Source organism: Choloepus didactylus, chromosome 2 (genome assembly GCF_015220235.1).
Source record: "Choloepus didactylus isolate mChoDid1 chromosome 2, mChoDid1.pri, whole genome shotgun sequence".
In the NCBI taxonomy this organism is placed as follows: Eukaryota; Metazoa; Chordata; class Mammalia; order Pilosa; family Megalonychidae; genus Choloepus; species Choloepus didactylus.
In genome coordinates this window covers 42,396,403-42,416,978 of record NC_051308.1, presented here as the reverse complement: position 1 = coordinate 42,416,978, position 20,576 = coordinate 42,396,403, and the positions used below count along the sequence as shown (strand labels likewise).

The window sequence follows — 20,576 nt, the reverse complement described above, 5'->3', positions numbered from 1 at the left end:
AGGAAGTCTTCAAGATGTTTTTGACTACTCAGAGCCCCTTACTCTTCCAAACAAATTTGATAATTGGCTTTTCCATTACTGAAATGTAGGCTGTTGGGATTTTGATTGGGATTGCATTGAATCTGTAAATTAATTTGGGTAGAGTTGATATCTTAATGATACTTAGTCTTCCGATCCATGATACATATGTGCTTTCATTTATTTAGATATTCTTTGATCTCTTTTGGTGATGTTTTTTAGTTTTCTGTGTACAGGCCCTTTACATCCTTTGTTAAATTTATTCCTAGATAACTGAATCCTTTAGTTGCTGTTGTAAATGGAATTTCTTTCTTTATTTCCTCTTCAGCTTGTGCATTAATAGTATATAAAAACACTACTGATTTTGTACATTACTCTTGTAGCCACCACTTTGCTGAATTTTGTTCATCAGTTCTAGTAGTTTTGTTGTAGATTTTTTTGGGACTTTCAATATATAGGATCATGTCATCTATGAATAGTGAAAGTTTTACTTCTTCCTTTCCAATTTGGATGTCTTTTATTTCTTTTTCTTGCCTAATTATTCTGGCCAGAGCTTCCAGTACAATGTTGAATAATAGTGGTGACAGTAGGCATCCCTGTCTTTTTCCAGATCTTAGAGGGAAAGCTTTCAATCTTTCACCACTGCATATGATGTTAGCTGTGGGTTTTTCATATATACCCTCCATCATGTTGAGGAAGTTTCCTTCTCTTAGTATTTTTCTAAGTGTGTTTATGAAGCAAGGATGTTGAATTTTGTCAAATGCCTTTTCTATGTCAATCGAGATGATTGTGTGTTTTTTTCCTTTGTTTTGTTAGTGTGGTGTATTAAATTGATTGATTTTTTTTTTTTTTATGTTGAATCACCCTTGCATACTTGGGATAAAATCTACTTGATCATGGTGTGTAATTCTTTTGATGTGTTGTTGGATTCTATTTTCAAGTATTTTATTGAGGATTTTTCCATCTATACTCATAAGAGAGATTATCCTGTAATTTTACTTTCTTATGGTGTCTTTATCTGGCTTTAGAATGGGGGTGATGTTGGCCTCATAGAATGAGTTAGGTAGTGTTCTCTCTTCATCAATTTTTTGGAAGAGTTCGAGCAGGATCGATATTAATTCTTCTTGGAATAATTGGTAGAATTCACCTGTGAAGCCATCTGGTCCTTGGCTTTTCTTTGTTGGGAGGTTTTTGATGACTGATTCAATCTCTTTACTTGTGATTGGTGTGTGGAAATCTTCTGTTTCTTCTTCAGTGTATGTTGTTCATGTGTTTCTAGGAATTTGTCAACTTCATCTAGGTTTTCCAATTTGTTGGCATACAGTTGTTCATAGTGTCCTTTTATGACTCTTTATTTCTGATGGGTTAGTAGTAATGTTCCCTTCTTACTTCTGATTTTACTTATTTGCATCTTCTTTATATCTTTGTCAGTCTGCCTGAGGGTTTTCAATTTTACTGAAATTTTCGAAGAGCCAACTTTTGGTTTTGTTAATTCTCTATCTTTTAATTTTCAATTTCATGTATTTTTGCTCTAATCATCTTTGTTATTTGTTTCCTTCTTCTTATTTTGGGGTCAGATTGTTATTCTTTTTCTAGTTCCTTCAGGTGTACAGTTCAGGCTTTGATTTTAGCTCTGTTTTCTTTTTTTTATTGTAAACATTTAGGGCTAGAAATTTCCCTCTCAGCCCTGCCTTCACAGTAGCCTATGTGTTTTGATGTCTTGTGTTCTTGTTTTTGTTCATCTCAAGATGCTTGCTGATTTACCTTGCAGTTTCTTCTTTGACACACTGATTGTTTAAGAGAGTTTTATTTAACTTCCATTTATTTGTGGAATTTTCAGTTTTCCATCTTTTGTTGATTTCCAGCTTCATTACATTACGATCAGAGAAGATGCTTTGTATAATTTCAATCTTTCTAAATTTATTGAAACTTGTTTGGAGACACAACAAGTGGTCTATGTTGGAGATTGATCCATGTGTACTTGAGAAGAATGTATATCTTGCTGTTTGGGGGTGCAATGTTTGTATAGGCCTGTTAGGTCTAGTTCATTTATCATCTTATTCAAATTCTCTGTTTTCTTATTGATATTCTCTCTACATGTTCTATATATTGATGAGAGTGGTGTATTGAAGTCTCCAACTATTATTGTTCATGTGTCTGTTTCTCCCTTCAGTTTTTTTTTTAATTCAGTTTTATTGAGATATATTCACATATCATACAGTCATCCATGGTGTATAGCCAATTGTTCACAGTACCATCATGTAGTTGTGCATTCATCACCCCAATCTATTTTTTGAATGTTTTCCTTATACCAGAAAAAGTAAAAATAAGAATAAAAAATAAAAGTAAAAAGGAACACCAAAATCATCCCCTCCTCCCACCCTATTTCTCATTTAGTTTTTGTTCCCATTTTTCTACACATCCATCCATTCACTGGATAAAGGGAGTGTGATCCACAAGACTTTCATAATCACACTGTCATCCCTTGTAAACTACATTGTTATACAATTGTCTTCAAGAATCAAAGCTACTGGGTTGCAGTTTGATAGTTTCAGGTTTTTACTTCTAGCTATTCCAATACCTTAAAACCTAAAAAGGGCTATTTACATAGTGTGTAAGAGTGCCCACCAGAGTGACCTCCCAACTTCATTTGGAATCTCTCAGCCACTGAAACTTTATTTTGTTTCATTTTGCATCCTCCTTTTAGTCAAGAAGATGTTCTTAATCCCATGATGTCAGGTCCAGATTCATCCTCAAGAGTCATATCCTGTGTTGCCAAGGAGATTTACACCCCTGGGTTTCCCTTCATTTTTGCCAGTATTTGCCTCATGTATTTTGGGGTAATATGGTTAGATACATAAATATTTATGATGGTTGGTTGTTCTTGGTGGATTGCCCCCTTTCAACTAATATATAGTGTCCTTGTCTCTTATAACAGCTTTGGCTTAAGTTCATTTTATCTGATATTAGTATAGCAATCCCATCTCTTTTTCAGTTACTGTTTGTGTGGAATATCTTTTCCTATCCTTTCACTTTCAACCTATTTGTGTCTTTGGGTGTAAGGTGAGTCTCTGGTAAACAACATATAGTTGGATCATTCTTTTTTGTCCACTCTGCCAACCTGTGTATTTTCTTTGGGGAGTTGATTCCATTAGCATTCAGTGTTGTTACTGTATAGCCAATACTTACTTCAGTCATTTTGTCCTTTGGATTTTATATGTTGTATCTTTTTTTGTCTCTCTTTTCCTTTATTGCAACCTCCGTTTCTGCATAGTTGATCTTTTGTGATGTATCTGATTGATCCCTTTCTCCTTTTTTTCTGTATATTTTTAAAATACTTTCTTTGTGGTTACCCTGAGGATTATATTAGACAACCTGTACCTATAATCTAATTTGAAAAGTTACTGTATTAGTCAAAGTTATCTAGGGAAACAGAACCAACAGGAGATATCTGTAAATATGAAATTTATAAAGTGTTTCACACAACTGTGGAGATGCAGGAGTCCAAATTCTGTAGGGCAGGCTGTGAGCTGGCAACTCTGAAGAAGGGCTTTGATGAACTCCCCAGGAGAGGTTGACTGGCTGAAGAAGTGAAAGTTCTTTCTTCTCCTTTAAAAGTCTTCAACTGATTGGATTAAATCCAAATGATTGGATTCTCTCATTGTAGAATACACTCCCTTAGTTGATCATAGATGCAATCAGCCACAGATGCAATCAACTGATGATTTAATAAACCAGTTTCCTGGTTTATTAACCAGCCATGAAATGTCCTTGAAGTAATGGTTAGGCCAGTGTTTGCTTGACCAGACAACTGGGCACCATCACCTGGCCAAGTAGACACATGAATCTATCCATAACAGATACCTACTTAACTCCAATAGCATACACATTCTCTGCTCCAATATCCTTCTGTTTCACCTCTTTATATTGTTCTCATCCCACTTTACCACTTTATATTTTGCACATCCATTATGAGAAAATATACCTTTTTCTTTTTCAATTGTGTTCTGATTTATATATGAATTCAAAAGTAGAATTGTGTATTGAGGATACAGTGCTATTGTGTTTTGCATTTACTCTTTCAGTTACACTTACTGATGATCTTCGTTTCTTTACACTACTCCAAATGACTTCTCTCTTTTCCTTTCAACTTGCAGAACTCCCTTTAATAATTCTTGTAGGGCAGCTCTTTTGTTGATGTGTGTCTCAGTTTCTGTTTATCTGTGAATATTTTAAACTCTCCCTCAGTTTTGAAGGACAGTTTTGCTGGATAAAGAATTTTTGGCTGACAGTTTTTCCCTTTCAATACCTTATATGTATCTTATGACTGCCTACTTGCCTCCACGGTTTCTGATGAGAAATTGGTATTTGGTCTCATTGAGGATCCTTCGTATATAACAAATCACTTTTCTCTTGCTGCTTTCAGAATTCTCTCTTTATCTTTATCTTTGGCCATTTGAGATTCTGATTAGTATGTGTCTCAGGGTAGGTCTATTAGGATTTATTCTGTTTGAAGTATGTTGCCTTTCTTGAACATGTATATTTATGTCTTTCCAAAAAGTTAGGAATTTTTCAGCCATTATTTTCTCAAATATTATTTCTGCCCCTTTTCCCTTCTTTTCTCCTCTGGGGACACCCATGACAGGTATGTTTGTTCTCATCATACTTTAATTCCAATCTCTGAGACACTGCTCAGTTTTTTCAATTTTTTTCTCATCAGTTCTTCTGCCTGTATGATTTTGATTGTTCTGTATTCTAGTTCATTTTTCAGGGGATGTCTTATGTTGCCATGTTGATGACATCCCTCTTTATTAGTTTTAAAGTATAATTTAAAAAGATTTGTCAGATGATTAATAGTGATTATACATTGGCTATAGTGAGACATAATTGTTTTTGACCTGGTTTCTGATAAATTCTTATTTGCAGAACAAAAGTATAAGTCAAGGCAATATATATGTAGTTGAATTTAACTTTATTCAAGATATTTTTTCTCCTTTATTGTGTGACAGTTCCCACCAGAGTTTCTAAAAGCAATAATTATAAAATTGTTCCATTTTTATATCTTCCCAATCTTTAAATAATTTCTGCATTGTTCAAGAGTAATAATGAATACTGTTTTAAATATCAGTATTAAATTCTTATATATTTCAGATGTCAATGCTTTTGTATTTGACAATGTCTTTCAGTTATAAAGCCTAAATAAATTAGGAGTTATATTTAAGTGTTCTAGAAAAAAAATGTGCCTTGAATGGCAACAGCATATAAACCCTCATTATTTTGAATACTTAAGTATTTTACCTATACATATTTTTAGTTCAGACTCAGTAAAGTTCAAGGGCATCCAAGTATGAAATAGCTTGTGAGGAAATTTACATTGCTTTCTTAATTTCATTTAGTTGGGTAAAAGGACACTAGTTTAGAAAATAGATCATCTTATTTAATAATTTTGATTCAAATATAGACATTAAGTGTTGTACATAGACTAGTAAGTGTGCATGTAATTTCCCAAAGCTTGTAGAGGGAGTTGGCATTATAAAATAAATGAAGTTCCATTGACTATCTTATCTGCATTTTAGCATGTTTTAATATCTATGCTATCTTGTGGGAAGTGTTGTTAAAAATGCTCAGAATGTGAAAGGAAATGAAATAAGCTTCAGTGGCAGAGAGATTCCAAAAGGAGCCGAGAGGTCACTCTGGTGGGCACTCTTATGCACACTTTAGACAACCCTTTTTAGGTTCTAAAGAATTGGGGTAGCTGGTGGTGGATACCTGAAACTATCAAACTACAACCCAGAACCCATGAATCTCGAAGACAATTGTATAAAAATGTAGCTTATGAGGGGTGACAATGGGACTGGGAAAGCCATAAGGACCACACTCCACTTTGTCTAGTTTATGGATGGATGAGTAGAAAAATAGGGGAAGGAAACAAACAGACAAAGGTACCCAGTGTTCTTTTTTACTTCAATTGCTCTTTTTCACTCTAATTATTATTCTTGTTATTCTTGTGTGTGTGCTAATGAAGGTGTCAGGGATTGATTTGGGTGATGAATGTACCACTATGTAATGGTACTGTAAACAATCGAAAGTACGATTTGTATTGTATGACTGCGTGGTATGTGAATATATCTCAATAAAATGAAGATTAAAAAAAAAATGCTCAGAAAGCACATCCTAAAGTAATTTGGGCAGATAATAAAAAATATATTTACAGCCTCCCCCACCCCCCAGCCCCAAGGAGCTGGGGGAAGGTGCAGAAGTGTTGGACTTCCTCACCTGGACTGGTGTTGATGTTGTCGCAAACATTGGGACTGGTGATCTGATGTGCCGAGCCCTCGATCATGGGACTTGCCCTAAGGAAGCTGTTACTGCAAAGGAGAGGCTAAACTTGCATATAATTATGCCTAAGAGTTTCCCCCTGAGTACCTCTTTGTTGCTCACATGTGGCCCTCTCTCTCTCTAACTGAGCCACCGTGACAGGTGAACTCACTGCCCTCCCCCCTACGTGGGACCCAACTTCAGGGGCATAAATCTCCCTGACAATGCAGGATATGACTCCCAGGGATGAATCTGGACCCGGCATTGTGGGACTGAGAGTACCTTCTTGACCAAAAGGGGGATGCAAAATGAGACGAAATAGTTTCAGTGACCAAGAGATTTCAAATGGAGTCAAGGGGTCACTCTGGTGGACATTCTTATGCACTATATAGATAACACCTCTTAGGTTTTAATGTACTGGACTAGCTAGAAGTAAATACCTGAAACTACCAAACTCCAACCCAGCAGTCTGGACTCCTGAAGACGATTATATAATAATCGTGATTACAAGGGGTGACAGTGTGATTGTGAAAATGTTGTGGATCACACCCCCTTTATCTAGTGAATGGACAGATGAGTAGAAAAATGGGGATAAAAACTAAATGACAAACAGGGTGGGATGGGGGGATGGTTTGGGTGTTCTTTTTTCACTTTTATTTTTTATTCTGGTTCTGATTCTTTCTGATGTAAGGAAAATGTTCAGAAATAGATTGTGGTGATGAATGCATAACTTTATGATCGTACTGTGAACAGTTGATTGTATACCATGGATGATTGTATGGTATGTGAATATATTTCAATAAAACTGAATTTAAAAAAAAAATGCTCAGAAAGGTAGATATGATGAAGGTACAAGAAATAACATGAGACACTGTATATTTAGGTATTTAAGGTAAATGTAACTAGGTATTTAGTGAAGGTGATAAAAAAATAGAGAATCAATTACTCAAGAGGAATGCAGTTGATAAACAAATTTCCAAGCAGAAAGGAAACATTAATTCTAAGAAGAATAGTAAACATTTTATACACTAAATATTTTTTTATCAATGCATAGTTATAGAAAAGTAAATATATTCAAAGATTTATAATATAAAATGGCAATCTCCTGATCCATTCCTCTCCTTTCTACATGTCTGGTCCTCCTATCTGGATGTCACCACTTCAACTCTTCTCTCTTTTTGCTAATAGTATATTTACTATTTCTTGATTTATCAATTTTAGATGTTAGCAATTAACTTCCAGTTATGGAATATGAGCATTTAGCTCTCTTTTATCATCACCTACATTTCTTATACCATCACCCCCATCTCAAATACCATCACCTCCATGTTTTATTGGAATGTAGTTCTATCATAAGCGTTGATCAAACTCAGGCTTTACATTCTTTGAATGTGTAAATATTGTTTCCTATTAAACAATGAAGTGTTCTATCATGATGTTTACTTAGTGTATAACTTTTAATATTTCCTTGAGAGTATAGTTGCCTTTTTCCCATTTGCTAAATTTTCTTTATACCTCTTATCAAGTCTTCCCGTATCCTCTTTCAATACAATTTTTAATGTGATCAAACCTATCAGGTAATTGGGGTTTTTTGTTTTGTTTTCCTGGATACCTCCATTTTGGAGCCCTTTGAGTTATTACAATCTAGCCTGTTAATCTCTAGGTCTGCTGTACAGCTGTTATCCTAAAACTGCCCTTCAGCATCATTTGGAGAATTCACGTTGATTCTTTCTTTTTTTGGGGGGGGATTCATATCTAACTGTTTCTTGGTTTACTCCCTAGTTTTGTTGGAGCCCATCCTCTAATAGCTTCTGATAAAGGTTTCAGAAGAGGTAAATTTTTGAGAATTTGTGTGCCTGAAATTCCATCTCACAAGAAATTTGATAGTTTAATTAGATATAGAATTATAAATTGTTTAATTGTTTCTGCTCAATTTTAAGCCAGAGTTTTCTGTCATTCTGCTTTGTGAAAATTTTCTTGCATTATTTCTTTCCTAATCCTTTTTTCTTTGTTTTCCCAGTTTCTTTTATTGCTTCTTGAATTGTCTCAAATTCATGTAAATTAGTTATTTTTTTTTTTTAATCACTGTCTCTGTCTTTTATATTGGAGGCTTTTCTCAAACACCTATTGATTTTTGGCCATCCATTAATATTTAAAATTGAGGTATCATAATGCTAATTGAAATCATTGTATGCACGGGCAGGCTTGTTTACCACTGGCTTTCATTGTAAAGGTGACTTTCTGTGGAAGGATCACCATCTGGGGCCATTTAGTTTTTACAACAAGAGATTGTCTATTCTGCCAACTCTGCTAATATTCTGAGAGTTGGGAGTAGGGGTGGGGAGTAGGATGGCAGTCTTACCATCCAGTATAAAGTCTTTTCACCTGATTTTCAGCATAAGGCCTTACCCTTGTCCTCTACTATGCCTGGTGTGTTCAATTCCCTGTCACCCCCTGCAGCATCCAGAGAATAAACCCCTGAACCTGGGAGGTGTAGAGGGGAAAGGGTCCCTGGGGAAAACCTGGAGGGGGTGCAATTTGGGCTTAAGCATCCCTTATACAGACTTTGGACCAAGCCCTCTGTCTCACTTCTTCTTTCTGAGATACCTAAGGCTTCTGGGTTTAGGTTTGAAGGATAAGGTAGAATCTTATTGGTATCCCCTTTCCAGACATGAAGGTGTCTCCATTTTCCTTTCTTAGGTCTGGTACCATTCTCCACCTCTTTCCCAAATAAACTGCTGTCTCCTAGTTTCACTGAAAATGTGGTTTTTATGGATATTTATAATTCTCTATATTTTGGAGGAGGGACTATTTCTGAGAGGATAAGGTAGGGCAGAAAATTCATTGACCTGCCATCTTAAAACTGGAAGTCTTTTAATGAAAAATTTTAAAATGCAGGTGTCTGTAATTATTACACAAAAGTTTTTGACATAATAATATTATATACAAAAACATGAGACCCAGAACATTTCATTCATGCCTGTACGTTTTCATTTTCAAATATATTTGAATGTGGTAAATGGAGGATATAAATACAGAAGGTCTGGAACCTACCCTCAGGAACCTTACCATCAGGTAGGGGAGATGAAACTTGTAGGGGAATTACTGGAATACAAAATAGGAAACATATACAGGTTGTGAGATGGGTAAGATTATGCACTGTAGGAATTCAGTGCAAGAAAACTTAATTTATAACGATAGAAGGTTTTCCTGGAGGTGGTAGCATTTTTATTTGGGACAAAGTTTAGTAAAATTTGCACCTAGTAAGAGCTTGGTTTTTGCTAAATTGAATTAAAACTGTTCAACTTTGCTAGTTTGACATTTTCCTACATTTTCTGTTAATAGTAAATATTCTTTGTTTCAGTATGATTTATCACCAGCAATTGGTTTCACTTATTCCTGTTTTAGTTTTCCTGAGAGGAATTAACAAAAGCATTTCTACAGAGAAAATTCAACATTCAATGACATTTATTGCTGTATCCTATAATTACAAAAAAATTCCTTCCATGAAAATTCCATTGTATAATGATGTGTGTATATTATTAAGAATTAGAAATATTGAGTAGCAAAACTTCCAGATTTCATGTTCCCAGACATTATTTTGGGGCTACTAGATGAGCAATTTTTTCAAAAACATAAGCTGTAATTAGAAATCTTTCATAATTTCTTTCAGAAACAGCACTTGATTTTAATTCTTTCATTAAAAAAACTTGTAAGTAAAAACTGTGTCAGAACTATTGACATTTTTATAGCTTGACAAAAATTAAACATAGTTAAAATGAAATATTTGTTGCATAAATTAAACTGCAATTAATGTTTTCTGCTGCTGCTTGAAGGATGAGATTAAAATGGTGTTGTTAGCAGACTCCCCACTGTGAGACTAATTTCTTGATTTTTATACCACACATTATCATACACATTCTCAGAGTAAGAAAGTAAACCAGCAAGCAGAAAACACTGGTTGATGAAAATGATATACATAAGAACATAAACTGAGTTTTATGAAGGCAAGGCAATATTACTTCTTATTTTAAGATTGGATGACTAGTTGATTCCAAGGGTAATATTTGCACTTTTAAAGCCATTAAAATAAGTAGAAAATTGTCCTTCATTTTAGTAATGCTTTTTAAATTAGTCAGTTTATTGTTTCTGGGATGTCTGGCTTTTCAGGAGGTAATTAGAAAATGAACAAGATATGTTATGCAGAGTCCTCCTCCCCTCCAGCTAGCCTAGAAGCAATAATAAATTCCATCACAAAAACTTAGGATGAGCAATTTCAAGAAAAGTAGTGAGGGGAAGTACATTCTCTTAGCTCTTCTCTTGGAGAAAGATCATTTTTCTTCACCAGAGCCTACAAATGCGAAAAGAACATCTGACCTTAACAAAAGTTAGTTACTGTTATCTTTAAAAAAAAAAAACTCCAGCTGTCACTTGCCCAGCAAAGCATCAAGTATTATTTCTATGTGAACTTTTTCTGGATAATTATTTTTTGACATTAGACACCATTTGTGGTATCAATGAAAGAAACATGTAAGCATTATTAACAGTCTTTATTTCTCTAAATGTCTCTCTTGGGTAATGCTGCTTAAGGGATAGTGCACCAGAGAGAATTAGAAATTATGGGCTAGGAACCCTTCACTGGCTGAACTATTGTAAACCCGCTCTTCAGGGGCCAGGGTGGTGTCATACATGTTATGCGAAGAGTGCATTGACAGCATTAAGATTTGGCAGTGCTTGTTGAAAGACATGAAATCAGTGGAGCTCTTTTCATCTACAACAAGGCTACAGCACCTCTTCCGTGCTGCCTACAGACTAAAAACAATACTTTTTTATTGTTTGATGCTAACCTACATTCAACACTGCAAATGCCAAATGCACTAACTGCTTTCAGATGTTGGAAAATTTTAACTCCCCCTGCTTTAGTTTCCTTGGCTGTTCAAGAAAATACTGTAAAACGAGTAGGGTTAGACAATGGGAATTTATTCACTCACAGTTTTGAGGTGAAAAGAAAGGCCACATCAAGGCTTCATCAAAGCAATGCTTTTTTCCTGAAGGCTAGTGTTCTGGGGCTGTCTGCCAGTGATCCTAAGTTCTTGGCTCCTTTGTCACATGGTAATGTACATGGCAGCATCTCCTGGTCTCTCTTTTCTCCTTTAGGTTCCACTGATGTCAGCTTCTGCTTCCTGCAGCTGTCTCTCATCCTGGCTGAATTTCATTCCTCTTATAAAGGACTCCAGTAATGTGATTAAGTCCCATCCTGAATGGGCTTGGCCACACCTTAACTGAAGTAACTTCATCAAAATGTCCTACTTACAGGGTGTTCACACTCACAGGAATGGATTAGACTCGAGAACATGTCTCTCTGGGGTATATAACAGCGTCAAATCACCACATTCCACACTCTGGTCCCCAAAAGACATCCTTTTTCTACATGCAGAATACATCATACCATCATAACATCTCAAAATCCTTAAGTCTTTTCAGACACAATGCTAAGTACAAAGTCTCATCAAAATCAGTTATGGTGTGATCTGTCCTGGAGCACAATTCCCCTCTGTCTTTGAATTCATGATAACTAGAGAACAAGTTATTTGCTTCCAATACACAATAAAGGGACAGGGATAGATAAAATTTCCATTCCAGAAGAAAGAAATTGGAAGGAAAATCGGGATCATGGGTCCCAAACAATTTTGAACCCAGCAAGGCAAATTCCATTAGATTTAAAAGTTTGAGAGTCATCTATGAATTGATGTTTTGTCCTCTGGGCAAATGAAGCAGCCACTGAACATCTTCCAAATGCTTGCTCAGTGGCTATGCTCTCCTTAAACACTGGGGTGAAGGCCTCATTCTCTCTGAGCACTGGGGTGGTTGTCTGTAATAGGATTAAGACCCATCCTGATTGGGCTGGGCCACACCTTAACTGAAACAACCTCATCAAAAGTCTTACTTATAGTGGGTTCAGACCCACAGGAATGGATTAAAGAACATGTTTTTCTGGGGCTCACACAGCTTCAAACTGCCACACGCATACACTTCTCAAAGCTTAGAGGAGGTAAATCAAACTTCTTAAGAGCAGCTTAGTAGCTAGTATTAGAGGGACAGAATTGTTTGTAGTCATGGTCATATTTTCATCTGCATGGTTGTTCTCTCACCTCTTTCAGGTTAGTGTTCAAATGTTACCACAGGCAGCCTTTCCCTGACCCCCTCCCTGTTTCTCTCCTTTCCTGTCTTATTTTTCTTCATAGCAATTATTATCTTCTGATTTATCTATTTGCTTATAGTCTCTCTCTGTCCCCTCACTAGATTTAAGTTCCATAAAGGAACTTTTTGCTTACTTTGTTCATTGTTATATCCTTACTGCCTAGAACAGTGCTTGGCATAAGTAGGTGCTCAATTAATGTTTTTTGAAACAAAGAAAATAAGAAAGGATGAGTGAGTGAATAAGTGAATATTTAAAAGCCAATTATAGAAAGAACAGAAAGAAATCAGTTTAATAAACATGATAATTTCCGAAGGTAATATGAAATTCTAAGTTTGGTAGAGGTTATGAGAATACTGCTTTTTAGTTTCATTTGTTTCATCTTATTTTTAATCTCAGAGAAATTATATTAAAATACAACTTTATTGAAATGAAACATCTTATAAAGCTAAAATTTCAGGTTATAATCCATGTATGGTAAGAGTCTATGAAGAATTATTTATAACTTATCCCCTAAATAATAGTACACAATATTTCAAATTCATGAGTTTATTTTATATATTCATATTTTCATTCATTTATTTGTTAGTACAGTGTTTCTTGTGTCCTGAAAGACATAGTGTCTATAATATTCTGGTAGAATATACAAGTTCATGCCACAATGAGTGCGTCCAAATAGAGTTTGACTCTATTATAGGTATAACAGTGTTCTTAAAAAGAAGACATCATTTAAACACATCATCATAGTCTATTTACTGATGAATCTAGGGATTATCTTGCTTGCAAAAGAGGATCACTACGAGAAGTCCTCAACTTTTGTCCAACAGAGATTTACTGACTTCTGTTAAGTGACAGGAACTGTGATGTTATGGTGAATAAAACAATAAGACAGATATAACACTTCTCCTTATAGAACTCACAGATAAATCTCTCTCAATTCTTCCCTACTTTCTCCTCCTCCTCTTCTTCTTCCTCCTTTTAATCCTCCTTCATCTTCTTTCTACCTCCCTTTCCTTCTCTCTGTCTTTCTCTCTGCCCCCCACCACCACCACGACCACCACACACACACACACACGCACACCTTTTCTGATTTCTGTATCTCTTCACCAAATACTTTGGGGCCCAGGTTACTGAAAGTACAGGGATACCTGGGCATAGGATCTACCTGGTGATCCTTGGCTCAGGAAAAGGAAGGGTTTCAGTGTGTAGAATGGACAGTGGGGGACCAGAACATGTGGCTTCCAACTCTTCCACTTGATTTCTAGAAGAAAAAGGGTTGGAGGATAGAGTAAGGAATGCTACCCTGGAAGGCTCAGCCTTTCAACAGAATCTGAGTTTCTCCAGGGGCCAAGTCAGTTTATTCAGTCAGTCATTCCTTCAGCGAAATAATATTTATCAAAACCCTACTTTATATTAGATACTGTGCTAAACCCTGGGGATACAATTGTGAACAAAATGTAACCTGACTTTTGCAGTTACTTCTCCCTCTCAAAAATTTTCTTTGAGTACCCAATTCCTTAGTGGCATTCGGAGTCTTTCCTACTCGGTAACACTTAAGCGTTCAAGAATGTCACAGCCTTGGTATCAGTTGTTTTTTCCCTGTGCCAATTCTTCTCTTTAAACCACTCTGATACCCTCAACATTCTGCTTGCAGCACACTTTCCAATAGACTAAGCACATGCAAACCTAAACTTTCCTTCTAGTGTTAGTTTCATACAGCATTCCCTCTATTTAAAATGCTCCATCTTTGTGTATGAAAGAATGTTACTAGAACCTCTAGCCCTGGTTTTATTAGTTTTGTGATCACACCAAGTAGTAGACTACAGACCATTCTAACTACAATATTTTATCCAGTTGGCTATTCCATTTCAGTGACTTTTATTAAGATGACATTTCATTAATACCAAGTTTTTAGTTGAAAAAATAGTTAAGGCCACATTTTATATCTATATATTTCTATGTCTTAGGGTCTGTGTCTATATATCTAGTCCTTCTGATTTATCCTTATATATAGTATCTCTTTTATTATGGCCAACAAAATAATACAATGAACTGGTCAAACAAGAAACCCCATCATTCATTCTTCAGTTTACATATCTGTCCTGCCACTTTCTATCTGTGCTTTTATAACCAAATCTATAAGGCTGGAGGAGAAGCAATGAGCTAACGGAATAAGAGATGAAACTATTAAGAAGGAAGAGATATAAATATGGCACAATAATCAGTAGAGACTCAGATATATAATTTTAGAATTTAGATATACCCATGTTGAAATGTAGGTAGAAATGTGAATACCAAAATCAAATATAAATGACCTTTGAATAAAGCAAAATTTAGGATTATTTGTCCACAAAACTGTTAAAAATAAAAGGATATTTGAGCTTCTTAGTTTGAAAATAGCTAACACTTATTAAGTACTTGCTATATGATGGATACTATTTTAAGTGCTTTATATGTATGATCTCAATCATCATAACAATGTTATGAGTAGGCTTTTATTACTTACATATTATTTCATCCCTGTTTTCAAATGAAGAAACTGATTCATTGGAGAGGTTAAATAACTTGTTGAAAATCACAAAGCTTCTTAAGAGGAAAACTGGATTTCAAGCCCAGGCAGCTTAGCTGCAAAGCAAGGCAGCCTGTGAGTTCAAGTCATAACAAAGTTTTCAAACAACCATCGAGACCCTGAGAATAATGTAACATGCAAACAAACTTGGTTTCTTTTTCTCAATGCAACATCAGCTAAGACTAGAAAGAACAGTAAACCATAAAGATTACAAATAACAGAGAATGCTTTCAGATGTTTTTTCAGAAAACAGAGTGAACAGAAAGAAAGGAATAATTCCTACAACTCTGTTGCCTGCATATTCTTTTGTCAAATTTACAGAGATGCACATGCCATCACAGGGTTTCCTACATGTAATGAGAGCAAAGTTTGATCATGCAGGGATAATGCCAAGTAATCTGAGGGACCTTTTAAACCTGCCTATGCACTCTTGTTTAAAGAAAAATCCCAAGTGGTAGCCAGGTCTTAACTGAGGTATCGTTCAGCATTTAATATTAAGTTAAAAGTTCTTGTCTCCCATGCCCCCACATACAATATTTTTCTTCACAATATTTTATAACTGAATATATATATATATATATATATATATATATATATATATGTAATTTTAAGCTTAACAATATGTGTATTACCTTTGATTTTCATTTTGTCCCTTTAATCTCAGGGGTTGTCTGTTCTGGAATATATTATGGTCTATCAGTGTCGTCCTGCTTACTAACATTGAAGCCAGTTGTTTAAGTACTCAGTTGTAAGTATCAGGTGAAAAACCTTAAATAACTAGATAAACAGTGCAGCTGCCAACCCAAAGTAATTTTACACTTAGGGGGTGAGTGGCCCAGGAAATTTGCTCTTTGTCATTTTGACTTGGGCTTGAAAATGGACCTGGGCTTCATTCCAGCTCAAAGAGCCGTTCACTTCCAAAGACTCCTAAATTGTCCCAAGGAGCTCATTTTGGCAGTGGATTATTTGTGTTTGGCTGGGCATCCTAACAGCAAAAGCTGTCTGCCCTGGCAAACAAGGGCTATGGCAGGATTTAGAATTACCATCCCCAGTGTTTTTCCTTGATGAGGTTATTTTTCAGAAGAGCAATTCCCCCACCCACCCACCCCCACATTTAAAAAGTGACACTGTATGAGTGTAGTGCAAGTGATTTTCTTACGTTCATGAAAAGCTTCCCATGGCAGTATGCCCTGTTTTGTGTATCAGAGGAAAATTTTAAACAGGGAATATCAGCACCAGATTTTTCCAAAAACCAAAACTGTCCTAGTGGCATATTCATCTCTTCCTGTGCCAGAGGTAACCATTATTGGTTCTTTAGAGCCAAGTGCCCTGTTCTCTATGAGTTTGTAGGATTTGGGGGAAAAATTAGTGATAAAATCCTTCTGAAAGATTTTCTTTTATTAGACGTGGAGAGTAGGTTTTTGAAGAGTCAAACTTTGTTCACCATCACATTTGTAAATGGCTATCGTGTGACTCTCCCACCAGCCTGTAGATCCAACATTCTATTGGTTGGAGCTTAGCATAGCATCTGACACACTATAGATGCTCAAATGTTAGTTGAATACACAAATGAAAGAAGTATTACACAAAATTAAGTGATGCTTCATTCATTATATCAGGGAAATCCAAAATTAAATACCCCAGAAGAGCCACAGGAATGAAGGAAGAAAATATTAGAAGTTCTATTTATATTTATTTTTCTTGTTTTTATATCTGTTTAGCATTATATTAATATAGTATTATACATATATACATTAATGCAAATAGCTAGGCATATATAGAGATTGTCTGCTCCAAATATTTTTACTGATGCTGGACATGATCAAAAACCTTTGAGTCCTGTTTCCTTACATTATTGCCCCATTGTTAGTCTCCTCTAAGTGTCTATGGAATTTAATTAATTTGATTTTTGAAAGAACCTAGTGGGTAGACTATGAGTAGACTTCTATCATTGAAAGAAAGGTAGAGGAAAATGTTAGTGTTGAGTGCCAGACCTTTTAATCCTCAGAACAACTCTCTGAGGGAGATATCCCCATTTTACAGGTAAGGAAAGAAATTCAGGGGGTTTCAGATAGATTAAATACCTCATCCAAGCAAATATTATTAGTAAGTGGCAGTTCAGTAATTCATACCTTGTTCTGAGTGGGCTAGGACTTCCTGCAGTGCCCAGGACATGTCTGACAAATTAATGAGTGGCTCTAAAACCAGGCCGGAGCCCTTTCTGTTGTATTATACTGATATTATCAAAAACCAGAGATTAGGTGGGGGTGAGAGAGTAAAAAGAAGAGCAACAACAAAACCACAATATCCCCCTCGATAAAAGACAATAAAGGAACATTCTAAGTGTACTAGTGGCAGAAAGAAAATATTATTTACATAAAAGGGAAGATTGGTACTGTATGAGCCTAATCAGTACTGGAATCTTTTGGTCAAAATATTAAGAACTACCTGAGATGTAAGAGACAGCCTTTAGAATGCATCATTTTTATCAGAATTGGGTAACTGCTACTTCTAGAGAGGTGTTCAGAATATGGAAATGGTTTAGAAGACAGACATAAAGAAGAGTTTAAAAGGTTAGTTTGGAGGAAAAGCATCCTGGGCCTAGAGAAGAAGAGGCTGATGGGCAATTGAATACATCTGTAAGTATATGACAAGTAAGCTCACCTCTAATATTTACAGGGAACAAGACAGGAAGCAAGGGAGGCCACATACCATATGTCTGACTTAAAAGTTATGAATCAAGCTAACTGCTGAATAAATCACTCTGTCATTCCACCTTAGTGAATATACCTTTATAACAACAAAATTTAAAACTACATGTAAAGCCTGAAAGTTGGCAAAGTATCAAAGCCAATAGAATTTAATCATTGATCTCATGGGATTTCTGTTGATGGGTCTATAAGGTTTGGATGAATTATACAATAAAGACATACATGAATCACACATTATTATATATTAATGCAGCTTATTTTTTACATTTATTTCAGTGGAATTATTAATTATATTTAGAACCAAGATTTGTATGCAATTTATATTGTATTATCAATAATAATATAAACTGAATTTTAAAATGTAGTTGTGTTTACAGTATATACAGTTTGAATGTATTTATATCAAAAGTGTAAATTAAAGTAAATATAAAACATTAGAATTTAAAATTACATTATATGATTTTAAGTTAATTTATAAATATTTGAAATTAATATTTAAATAAAATATATAATTATAATTAATATCAAATTTTAAATTTAAATCCTTTAAATAAAGTTAACCTTTTCATTTAACATTTTTGAAAATCAAATTAAATCCTATTGTATATATTAAAAAAAAAATTATTCACAATTCTAGGGTTCAGTGTTCACCTAGTTGCCAACATAAAAAATCAGTCCCATGCTTCACATACTATGCTTAAACTTCATATATTCAAATTTAAGAGTGGTATGAATTATTTACTATTATAAAATATTCCTGGGATAGCATGTGCAACTGTTGCAAATACTATGCTGATTCCTGAATACCTCCACAATCACAATTTGGAGCAAAAAGAAAACAAAAATATAAATACTCAGTATCATGGGGAAACAATACATCTTTATATAAAATTGTATTGCACTCATGCTATCCAAGAAGAATTTTGTTCAGATTAATTAATCTTTTCTCTAAGCATTTTGCCGCTTAAATTTTCTTTGTGCTCAAAAGCAGGGTCTATCACAACCTACAATCCTAATGTCTTTTGGATTCAGTCACTTTTGTTGCACAATCGAAGAGCAACAGGTGTGGGATTTTTCCCTAATACTTTTTTGGTCATAAAGACAGATATTTAGAGTTAGAGAGCCAGAACCCTAGCGACACAGGCACCTGCTTTTTAATATATGTATTTTGCATGTGTTTCTGGCCCTGTAAAGAGCTGGGACCAGGGTAGAGACCCTTCTTTCCTAACTTTCTCTTTTAAAAAAAAAAAAAAGCCCAAATCATCTTCATTACATTTATTTACAGTATTTGCTGTTAATTTAATAGCTCACTTCTTTAATAACTTTGCCTGTTTAACATGGATGAAAAGTATTCATTTCTATTCCTAATCCTCTGCTGCTTCTCTGGTTATCCAGCAAAAAATGATTTCTCCCCTCTTCCCTCTGAACTCCTTTGACATTTCCTTGAGCCAATGTTACAGTACTTAAGACATTCAGCCCTTTATTATAATTATTTGTGTATCACCTTTTCCTCTTTCTATCATTCAGTCAACAAATATTTATTTTGCACAAAACAGACAACATATGTACATCTATGAGGTTTACATTCTTGGAAGGACACAAAACCAACATATAAATATATAATCTCAAGGAATGGTAATCGCTATGGAGAAAATAAAGCCAGTTAAGGTGATAGTTCACAGGTGCTATTTTAGATAAAGGTAGTCAGGGAAGGCCTCCATGAACAGAGATGTGATTGAGGGAAGGAGTAAATCATGAGGATAACTGGAGATAAAACTGTCTAGGCCAAGGCAACTGTAAGTAGGAGGACTCTGAGAAGCAATGTGTTCGAGGACCAGAAGTGTTGCTAGAGGGGATTACATGAGGAGAGATGTTGAAGGAAATAAATAATGTCAGAGAAGGAGCCAAAAGGAAAATCATGTGGGCCTTATAGGCCAAGGCAAAAAATGTAGATTGTGAGTCCCGTGAAGACAGGTAATTATGTCAGATCTTTGCATTACTCAAAGCTTCCAGCAGGTAATATTCATAGTTATTAGTAACTATGTGTTTAATGAAAGCATCATTATTTATCTGATTTTCAATTGATGAAACTACTAAAACTTTACCTGGAAATGTTTTTGTTTTGATGGGTATAATGGGAAATGTGAAGCGCAGTTCAATGACATGTGTCTACCATTTGATATAACCTAAATTACAAGGATAAAGTAATAGTTAAACAAAATCAGTAAGATCTCTTTGGTAATCTTTGATCTTTTTTCCTCCCAGGATTTCCAAACTGTGTTACCATCATTTGATCTCTTCTCAAAGTGTGGAAAGTTATATTCAAAAGCTGGACAAATTGTATAAAGGTATGTATTTTTGCTGAAAAGTACTTTAAATATATGTTAATCACACAAACCCTAATGAGTTTGACTGAACTATCAAGCATTTTTAAAACCCATGCTATAACAACATTTATACATAAGACTACATGAATTTTTTTCATTGCAATCTGATGATGGTTTTCAACATTGAAAAATTATGGATTTTGTTTTTCAAATCTCTTCTCCAAAATTGACACCAAAATACTTGAAGAAATAGAACTGATAAGAATCTGAAGTACTCTGTTCTGGTTTGCTAAAGCTGCTGAAATGCAATATACCAGAAATGGATTGGCTTCTACAATGGGGGTGTATTAGTTCACAAATTTATAGTTCTAAGGCCATGAAAATGTCCAAATTAAGGCATCAAGATGTAGAAACCTTCTCTGAGGAAAAACCCA

General features: G+C 35.0%; 1 protein-coding gene across 10 annotated transcripts in view; it reads left to right on the top strand.

Annotated features, from left to right (window-relative positions):
* Positions 1–20,576, top strand: part of SPATA17 (spermatogenesis associated 17) — a 332,947-nt gene that overhangs the window by 241,606 nt on the left and 70,765 nt on the right. For all 10 annotated transcript variants that reach the window (XR_005214908.1, XR_005214904.1, XM_037823711.1 and 7 more), the window contains one exon: positions 20,081–20,163. Coding sequence is in view for 8 of the 10 variants with exons in the window: in XM_037823711.1 (XP_037679639.1) it covers positions 20,081–20,163 (83 nt within the window). In the remaining 2 variants the exon portion in view is untranslated. The remainder of the gene's footprint in view (positions 1–20,080; positions 20,164–20,576) is intronic.